Source organism: Aptenodytes forsteri, unplaced genomic scaffold (assembly GCF_000699145.1).
Source record: "Aptenodytes forsteri isolate BGI_AS27 unplaced genomic scaffold, ASM69914v1 Scaffold61, whole genome shotgun sequence".
Classification (NCBI taxonomy): domain Eukaryota; kingdom Metazoa; phylum Chordata; class Aves; order Sphenisciformes; family Spheniscidae; genus Aptenodytes; species Aptenodytes forsteri.
The window spans coordinates 1,502,709-1,512,754 of record NW_008794443.1 but is presented as its reverse complement, the minus strand read 5'-3'; the positions used below and the strand labels follow the sequence as shown (position 1 = coordinate 1,512,754).

General features: G+C 58.6%; 1 protein-coding gene across 1 annotated transcript in view; it reads right to left on the bottom strand.

Moving 5' to 3' along the window:
* Positions 1-2,157, bottom strand: part of VWA5B1 (von Willebrand factor A domain containing 5B1) — a 22,188-nt gene extending 20,031 nt beyond the window's left edge. Inside the window, exons 1-5 of the mRNA XM_019474740.1 lie at positions 2,019-2,157; positions 1,577-1,738; positions 1,088-1,310; positions 764-906; positions 347-478 (exon numbers count right to left, since the gene is read on the bottom strand). Of these exons, the coding sequence (XP_019330285.1) occupies positions 347-478; positions 764-906; positions 1,088-1,310; positions 1,577-1,738; positions 2,019-2,157 (799 nt within the window). The remainder of the gene's footprint in view (positions 1-346; positions 479-763; positions 907-1,087; positions 1,311-1,576; positions 1,739-2,018) is intronic.
* Positions 2,158-10,046: the final 7,889 nt, after the last annotated feature.

The window sequence follows — 10,046 nt, the reverse complement described above, 5'->3', positions numbered from 1 at the left end:
GACCCAGGTGCAGGACCTTGCACTTGGCCTTGTTAAACCTCATGAGGTTCACACGGGCCCACTTCTCCAGCTTGTCCAGGTCCCTCTGGATGGCATCCCGTCCCTCAGGCATGTCGACCACACCACTCAGCTTGGTGTCATCTGCAAATGTCTGCAAATGTCATCTGCAAATATCTCTGAGCTTGAGCAGCATGAGCAACCTTGAGGGGGTCCGGGATTATCTCCTAGCAAGCCTAACCCCTGACAATACTTGCAAAACCAGAGCTAATCCAGCTGTCTCCAGCACTAGGGGGGAAGGTCCCAGGAAGGGGCAAGACCAGCAAGAGAGGAAGCAGAGCCCACCTACCGCTTGGATGGATCAAGATCTCCACGGGTCTGTCAAAGGTGTGTTTATTGGCCAGCGTGATCACAATGCTCTTGGCGGAGCGAGCGGAGGGGTCGGCGTCTGCTCGGATCTCGTGCGTGGGGCTCTCAACGCCTGCCCGGGGAAACAGAGGTGTGGTTAGGGACTGAGGACGGGGAAGACCAGGGAGAAGAGACAGCAAGATGGCAGAGGACAGGAACCGAGCGGACTATGCGATGCTTCTGCCGTATCAACACCCCACGTTAACACCAGCACTGTACTGGTAAATCCACCCCAGCACAGTTAACTTGCCAAAACAGACTCCACACTGGGGGGGAAGAGAAGGAGGAAGAGTGTGGACATTGCCTTGAGGAGGTGATAAACCAGCCTAGTGCAGCAGGACGGCCCCGGCGCTCCTACCTGCCAGCAAGCACGGTCCCCGGATCTCAAGGTGGAAGCCGAACTCGTACTCGAAGGGGTTGGTGGCCTCACTCTCCAGCAGCTGAGCCAGGCAGAACCTGCTCCCTTGCTCCGGGCTCCCCGATCCACAGTAGTGCTTGTCCCTGCCGGTGAGATGAACCCCAATCAACACTGCGTACATGTTATATCCCCCAGGAACTGCAGATCTGCTGGAGGTGAAACCTGCAGCAGCTCTCCAGCCTCCCGCAGCAACAGCGGGCTTCTGCTCTGACAGTCCTGCATCCCCCCAGATCAGTCCCAGACAGATCCCATGGGTTTTCGTACGTTCGGAGCTGGTGGCTGGAAAGGCTGCTGGCATTCTCCAGGCTGGGCTGGGGGACCCTGGGGACACACACAGCCGGCAGAAGGACCCTCACGGCCCCGCTGGGCAGTGTCTGCAGCTCAGAGGAGGTGCTGATGAAGATGGAGACGCTTTCCAGAGGAGGAATCATGCCCAGGTTAGCCACAAAAACAATCCTCTCCAAGTCCTCATCCATCATGATCCTTCCTGCACAGAGATAGGACCACACCAGGGAGACACGGTGTCACAACCGTGGAAAATGCTCCTCCCCAGGCCTCCCACAACCACCTCAGCCCTGGTTCGAATGCCCAGACACTGAAAGGACTTGAGCACCACAACCCAAGGCTCAGCCTTTCAAAAGGAGCCCCCTCGATGCCATGGCATATGACAGCCAGCCACCCCCTGCCATCTCCCCATTCCTCTTCCCCTGGTTTTCTTCCCCACATGCAGTAGAACGCCCCTGACCCCCTCACCGCTTCCATCGCGAGCTCTTCCATCGGGGAGGCTGCAGCCGTCAAAATACGTGTCATCGATTTTGGCTTTGTCTTTGATCTGCACCGTCACGGCACGCCGGGACACGGTCGCCTCAAACCCGACGACAGTGGTGCACTCATCCAACGGGTAGACAAAGAGACCTGCCAGCCAGAAGGTTTTTTAGCAACACCAAGCACTTGCCCGGACCCACCAGCCAGGACCGCAGGGGCCAGCTCCCTCTTGGCACCTCCATGCACGCTCCTCGGATTTTTGTAGCCCTGGACTATTGAGGGTACAATCAAGGACACAATACCCCTGGCTACTCTTCCTGTAAGGATCTAAAGGTTTAAGACACGCACAGAAACCCAGCGCTGCGATATCCCTGGCTCTAAAGCTCCTGTAGTAGCTCTTGCACTGGGAGCTTCACCCCTTGAAACTTGCCTTCAAAAGCCTGGGCTTCTGGGTTGCGGTAGGTGAGCAAGGCTGTCATCCCGAAGGCATAGCCGCTGACGCACGATGTCACCTCCGACGCGGAGAGGGGGAGCGGGGAGCAGGTCATCTGGTTAATCAGCCCTGGCATCTTCCCGGGGGTCTGTTGGTGACGGTGGGGTCACCCGCAGCGAGCTGGAGAGAGGTGGAAGGGTGAGAATGAATGAGGAGCCCCGAGTGCCCAAAACACTTGCGTGCCCCCGCCACCTCATTTTGGCTTCCGCAGCCCTGAGGACAGAAAGGTGACTGACCCGGGACAGGACGAGACCTGGGCTTGACGGCTCCGCTGGTGAAGATGAGGATGGAGACAAGAACCCGGTGGGAAGACGCAAGGCAAACACTTGCCCCAAATCCCCGCCGGCGCAAGGGAGGAGGTTCAGATTAAACCTGCCCGGCTGGGGACAGGCAGCCCCAGGGGTCGACATTGCAGTGGTGGATCACGCATCTCACCAGCTCCCGCACCCACCCACTGCTTGAGTCTGGGCAGAACAGGTTAACATCTTTTTTTGGCTCTCCTGCTTCTCATTATCCTCCAAACTGACAAGTTTCTCCAGGATAAAAGACTATGACCTTGAGAGTCTTCCTTTAGCCCGCGGGAAGGAAGAGCAGGCAGGCAGGGCCAGGCATCCTCCCTGCCCTCCCACGCTCTTGCCCACCCGGAGGCAGCCCGTCCTCGCTGCATTTCGGGGCGGTGGCATGGCGCTGCTGCCCCCCGCATCTCCAGATCCCTTCCGCAAAGGCTGACTCATCCCTCCGCTTTGCTTAGCGGAGACATTCAGATGCAAAGTGGCTACTTCTGCCAACTACATTTCAACTCTCCCCCCAGCAGGTTTTCTTCTGTTCCACCTCATCTCCCCCAAGACTGAGGGTTTCAAAGGAGACCTTTCAGGTAGCTCTCGGGCCACATCCAGCTCCCCTGGGGCATCGGGAGAAGTTGCTAGGCAGCAGTTCTCCCTGGCTGGCTCTGCAATGCTTTATGCAATGATTTACAAGGCCCAGGAGGAGCCAGCAGCAGTGAAATACATCAGTTTCTCATTTCCTAGCAGTCCTACGTTATTAAAACCACCTTTATATGCAAATGCCACGGAAGACGCAAACAGCAGACATCAAGGCCACGAGCTCACCGAGCGTTCAGGCAGGAAAACGTCACTAAGGGAGGAAAAAGGGAAAACAAGGGAGAGCAAATAAGGGAGGAAAAAGGGAAAACAAGGGAGACCAAAGGAGAGCAAGGGAGAGCAAGGGAGACCAAGGGAGAGCAAGCAGGGCTGGCCGGGATGGGGGAGAGCAGCCAGCGCACCTGAGCAAATAAAACAACAGCGGAGGAGAAGATGGAGGGCAGTAATGAGGGCTGTATCTCAAGGCACACTCCTGATTCCCAGCCAACAACCTCGGCCGTTCGCGATTTAATCCTCCTCTCCTTCCACCGCAAAGGCTGCTCACGCCAGGAGGTGCCCACGGGGTTCGGGGGATGCATCCAGGGGGATGCAGCCCCACACGGTCAGGAGATGCAGGAGCGTGTCCAGCTCAGCTGCTCCGGCGCGGGAGTTCTCCGTGAGCCTGGGGGAGGCCGTCACACACCGGGATGCTCCAAGCCATGCTAACGGGGCTTGTAAAGGCAGAAGCTGGCAAGAGTTCACCTGCTACAGGGAGAGATAATGAAGGTCGTCTCGCTGCTGAGATGTGGCAGAGGCCATCAAGATATCGGGAAGTGATTAAATGCCAGGCGGGGCAAGGAGGAGGGGGGATTATCTTGCCTTAGGGAAGAAAGCAAGGAAGAAATAACAAGGGGAAGATGCTCTCTACCAGCTAGGCGCAACAGGAATTCATTATGGGCTTGCCAGAGAGGTGAATTCAGGCTCCAAGAGCGTGACTTCAGCCTGGCAGCTCTCTTGACTGCAGTGACTTACAGCAGAGCCACGGTTGAGATCCAAGCCCCTCACCTCTCCCGCACAGAGCCTTAGGACGCGCCTCCCATGGGAGCTGCTCTGCCAGCAGGGATTTCTGCATCACCCAGGCCAGCACAAGCATTAAGGGACCCTTGGCGGGACACAGAGCCCCCCGCCATGTCCTGTATAAAGCACACCAGGAGAGCTGCACCCCTCCTGCAGCTCCAGCACGGCTCAGAGGAGCCCTGCACCGGCCCTGCCTGCTAAGCCAGCTGCAAAAACTGCCCCACAAGGACAGGGAAGGCTCGGAGGGCTCTTCCCGGCTGCTTCCCCCACGAAGGCCCTTGGGACAGGACTGGGAGGCAGCCGGCTGCTGCCAGCAACAGCCCAGGGGCTGCTCCACGCAGATCGTGTCACCAACGCCATCAAGTGACTGCAGCGTGGAAAGGGGAGAGCAGGGAGGCTGGCATGGAAAGGGGAGAGCAGGGAGAGCTGGCATCTCTCTCCTGTGCCCCCCCCCAGCAGCTCACCACCAAGCCCCCCGCCGGCTGCTCCCCATCCTGTCTTTGCTGCTCTGGGACCTGCACTCCATCTCCATCCAGGGCTGGACCCTCAGGACGGGAGCCAGCAGGACCCCACATCCCAAAAATTACCACGGGCATCGCTGCTGCACAGGGCATCCCTGCGTCCAGCCCGTCCTCAGCATGTCTGCTCGCTGCCACCAAACGTGCCCTGCCTCCTGTGCGCAGCAGGCGTGGGGCCATCCCACGGACCCGGCCGGATGCCTCCCGACCCACGGCCTCACGCTGCGTTTGGCATCCTGGGAGGAGAAGGGGAAACCGTTGGCCAATACCTTCAGCCAGCTTGCTGCGTCACCGAAAATACCCCACACCCGTAATCCCATCGGCCGGGGAGCAGCTCAGGGCCGGGGACAGAAATCATCCCTTGGCCAGCCACGCTCAGGACCTGGCACACCAGGATGCTACCATGATTTTCTTTTTTTCCCCCTTGCTTTGTAAACGCTCTTTCCTTGACAATTTCTGTGCGTGATTTACGGGGAAGGCACTGATGCTGCACCGACGTCTGCGGCCGGTCCCTGTGACGTGCAGAGTGCGCAGGGCTTCGCTTCGGAGCGCAGACGGCACTGCGATGCGCAGGCTCGCCCAGAGCTTGCACCAGCCACTCCACCTGGCTGCAGGCGCCTGCCCCAACACACGGGTGAGGCTTGGGGCTGGATTTTAAAGGACTGGGTTGGAAAGGGTGTTTATGTGCCTGAAAAGGGGGTGCAATGCCCGGAGAGCTGCTCAGAGCTGCCTGGGTGCCCGTCTGCATCTCTAAGCACTGATGTGCCCTCAAAAAATCTGGCTTTTGAGCATGTGTAGTAAAGACAGAGGCAGAATAATGTTCTTCTAAAGTGTATTTTCATGCATTGAATAGAAGAACAGAGCAAACCGTGACTGCTGTAGACATGAGCACGCCGCCCGGCTTCTGTGCAGCTCCCAAAAATAGGTTGGGGTCCCAGCAGTGCCACCACCACAGCGTCCCTGGCACCCGCAGCTGACAACAGGCCAGTAAAACCCAAACCAGCACTTGGCAGCTGGGATAAAACTGCATGCTGCCTGCGGCACATCCCCACCTAGCCCTGGTGTCGGAAAGGCAGATGTCCAGAGGCAGCCCCAGCTGCTTTTTCCCCCCCCCAAGACATAAACGCAGCCGTGTGAAGCCCAGCCCTGGTACCACACGTTGCGCCGAAGGCATTTTTGGGCTGCTGAATTGCTGCACCAGCCTGCTGTAACCTCTTACCAGCCCCAAATGGACCTCCAGGTCCAAGCCAGACCTGGGTCATACCCACACTGCTCGCAGGATGACTGTTTTTCTGCAGCTGGGTAAAATATTCCTTCCGCTTCATCTGTATCAATCAACACTGACATCCAGTGGCTTGTCAGGATGATTACAGCCGGCGTGCCTTGTGGAGATGTACAGATGTACAGCCCTGGACCGACCGCCCCGGCCGGTGGCGGGGTGCCTGTTGCACCACAACCCTTCGTTAGCATCTCTGGAGACTGCTGGGCCACCACCACGGGGAAGCAAACTCCCATCTGTTTGCAAAACCAAGACGGGAAAAGCCCTGCGCTTCCCAAACTGTCGGGGCTCTCAAGCAGAGCCACGCTTCGGTATTACCCCTGGCTTTGCAGGGGCAGCATGGCTCGGGGAGCAGCTGGGGGGCCCCCTGACTTCACCTACCTGACCCAAATCAGCTGCATGGACCTGCATGAGACATGCAGGACCCCTCCAGCCGCTCTCTCCCAAAGCACAAGGCTCAAACCTGGCCAGGGGACTGGGATCAACCCCCTGAAACACTGCTAGGAAGCAGCAGGAGCAAACAGTGTCCTAAACGGCGCAGGCAGCACTCTCCTGTCCGAGCCCCTGCACACGGCAGGGAGGGGGGGCTTTGCTGGTTGACAGCAGCACCTCCTGGAAGAGACGCGGATCCACCATGGCAGAGCTGTGGGAACCTCTCATGAAAACCTCCGGTAGCCGTTCTCCCGTCTCCGGCCTCCCCTCGCCTCAAAACGCAAGCGCGGGGTATCCCGCCTGCTGGGAAAACCAGCAAAACAGCCACTGGGTTTCACCCCAGAGCCGCTGCAGGTCCGCTGCGGGGTCACAACGTGGTACCCCGCTGCCAAAGGGGTGACAAAGATTTCTGGCCAGAGGCAATGCATCCCTTTGGAGCCAGAGAGTGCAGCCCCAAGGGGCACCTCGTGGCCAGAGGCAATGCATCCCTTTGGAGCCGGAGAGTGCAGCCCCAAGGGGCACCTCAGATATGGAGACTGGGGAGACGTGGGGGGAGCACGCTGCTCCTGCCAGCACCCTGCTGAGAGGGGCACCCGGCAAATGCAACCGGGCTCCCCCTTCCTGGGGTGGTGCAGCGCCTTGAGACGTGATTGACAGCCCCAGCAGAGCCAGATTTCGGGGACTGTCAATCATACCCCTGGCAGGTCTCTCGGGCTGTTGATGTTGCCCCAGAGCTGGGTCTCAAGGATTGTGATTCATGTCCCAAGCCCTGTTTCTAGAGCCATCAATCACGTCCCTGTGCAGACAGCATTTCTGATACGGGGTTTAGTTAACCCCTGCCTCGCTGGGCTCGCAGCTGCGCCGGTGCGTAGAAGATCCCTGGGCTGAGCCAGAGAGGGAGGTTTTAGCCCAGACACCCTTCGGCTGGGCTAAACCTGCCAGGCGGCCAGCCCCGTGCATGGGACGCATCCGGAGCCAAGGAGACACACCGGGCCCCCAGGAGCAGCACAGCCCTTCTCCATCCACCCCTGTCCTGCCCCAGTCAAGCGTGGTGAATGCAAGCCAGGTCCTTGCTGCTTTGAGCCTTACCGGGGGGGGGATAAGAGTCCCCCTCACCCTGCCAAGGTCAGACCTCCCTTCTCCCAAACCAGCGTGTCCACAGCTGGGATATCCCACCTGGCTGCCCAGGAGAGCAAAAGCCCGTCACCCCCAGCATCGTCCCCCCCATCCAGCCTCCCTTGCTTTCCCTGCAGGGAGATGAAAACAGTCACTATTAATGTCTGTACGATTTTTTTTTGGGGGGGGGGATGCTGAGGGGCTCACCATCCAGCTGGGAAAAGGCAAGGCAGGGAAGCAGCAGCTTGCAAAGTGTGGGCTTGTGCCTGCAGAAATATTATGACAGGGATCTCTTCACAGAGCGGCTTTGTGCTGAGATTGTGCACAGCCTTGGAGAGTAACAGCCCGCGCACACACACACAGCCACCCCCCTGCAGAGCACACACAGCCCAGCCTGCTAAAAAGGTGCAGGAGCAACTGGAGAGTAGCCACTGCTTTTCTTACCTTTCCTGGAAGAAGAGAGAGGAGGAGGAAGAGGAGGAAGGGGACGGGGGGGGGGTTGGAGCAACTTCACCCGCTCCTGCCGGCCCCTGCAACTGCCCGCAGCTGGGTTTGGGGGGCAGGAAGGGCAGAAGAAATCCCGAAGGCGGCAGGCACTGCTTCAGACTGCTTTTGTCTCTGAAAGAGACGGAGATAAGGAGAGAGAGAAAAAGGGAGGGAGAGAGGGAGAGAGAGCAAGCGTCAGGGCTTGGGGTGGGGGGAGCGCTGCACAACAGCCACCTCAGCAACCTGTGGCATTCACACACACACACACACACCCCCCCTGCCTCTCCATCGGCCAGCGATGCCGGGGCTGCCAGCGCTGCGGGGTGGTCCATGGGGGTCCGGGATGGGGAAGGGGGCTTACCTAACCGGCCGCAGCAACATGTGTCCCTGTGGCGAAGCTCTGCCCGGGAGCCGGGGAGGGTTTCTCGCTTCCCGGAGCAAGCACCCGACTTCCCACTGGCAGCCAGCTGATGAGCGCACACTTTCCGGAGCTGTTTGGGTGACCATCATTAAGTGGAGCCATTTGTTTTGTCAGGGAGGTAACCATGACAATCACCCTGTACACACACCGCTGGCTTCTCCGCGCCTCCTCCCCTCGCTCCCCTCCTGCTCCTGGGGGCTGCAGGGAAAGGGGCGAAGCCCACCCGGGCAGAGGAGATGTCCTTGAGATGGGCACGTTGGCAGAGAAAGGGGGATGCAAGCCGGCGTCCGAACTCGTCTTACCAATCACCGCAACTTACCTTCCCAGGGTGAGATTTCCGCTGGGAGGGGAAGAACCCCTCGCCTTTCCCCCCATCGCCTTTCACTTCTGTCCTCCCCTTGGTCTTTTAAAAAAAGGAAAGCATCCTAAAGCCCCCCCAGATCGGGTCTTCTGCAGCCCTAGGCCAGATCTCCCCTCTCCCCCCCATTGCCGTTGTCTTCTCTGCTCATCCACCCTTTCCTCCCCAGCCACATCCCGAAGCCCCTCACCAAGCAGCACACCCCCCCCGGGCCGTGGGGCACACAGGGGGTCTAAAGGGGACCCTCCCCGCAGGCAAAGGGGAGCGATGTTGTAACAGAGGGATGTGCTTGCACTTAAACGCAGGAAAAACGACTTGTCGATGAAAGGGGAAACTGAGGCAGCAGGAAGGGCACCGACTCTGCTACTGTCTCAGAGCAGAGCTGGACACCGAGCCTGGGTCAGAGCACGCAGATGGGTAAAGCTCCTCCTCGCTGCCACCTAAATTCGGCGATTATGGCGCTGCTGCTGACAGGTAGCTCGCTAACATGGAAAATATCACCGTCTCCCTCGAGAGGAAAAGCTCTCCGATGCAGCAGTGATCTGCAGGAGGACAGAGGCTTTTTCCTCCCCGCCTCGTCCTACGGAGAGCCACAGATCCGCCTGCAAATCTGTCTGGTTTGAGTGTCCCACCGCAGACCCGTCCCTGGCAGTAAATCCACCGCCGCCGGCAGGCCCGGAGCCCCTAAACTCACCCACCAGGCTCTGCGCTAAGACATCATCTTCCCTGTGACCCCCCCACGCCTCCCTTTCCGTCTGCATCCAGACGAACCCGGAGCATTTTCTTTTTCCCCCTCGTCCCTAAGCACATGTCTGCGTCGTAGGAGGACCGGGGTGACCAGATGTACAGCGTCCCTGATGAACCATCTCGTCTTCACCGAGAAGGACGTGCTTTAGGGGAAACGGCAAGAAACTCTGCAAGCAAACGCCTAGTCGAGAGCTTTTTCCCTAAGCCCAGCTCCCAGAGGCTGGCTTAAGCCCCGAAGCTTGAGAATTTATGGTTCTTGCCAGACAAATAAGTCAGCCACCAAGAAGCCCACGTCCCATGTTTCCAGCGCCTCTTAAAATGTTTGCTTACTATGGCTTTCGGCTCCTATGAAGAAAATAGCATATGGCAGGAGAAATCCTGGGATTCACACCAACAAATCTGGTAGCTGCGGCATATTTATTTATAAAACAGAGCAGGATCCGCCATGGAGGCTGAGGCAGATGTGAGACCTTGGGAGAAGAGAGACAGAGTTGTTTTAGGGGGAACTAACATTTAGCGCTGAAGGTGAGGCTGCATCGCCAAGGGCATCAACGTGATGTTCAAAAGTGCTGCCACGTGCCAAAGCAGCTCACAGGGGCCTTCGACCGGCGTTCGTTCCTCCTCACCTTCTCCAGGTTGGCCATGCCTAAGAAACCCCGCCGTCGATAAGG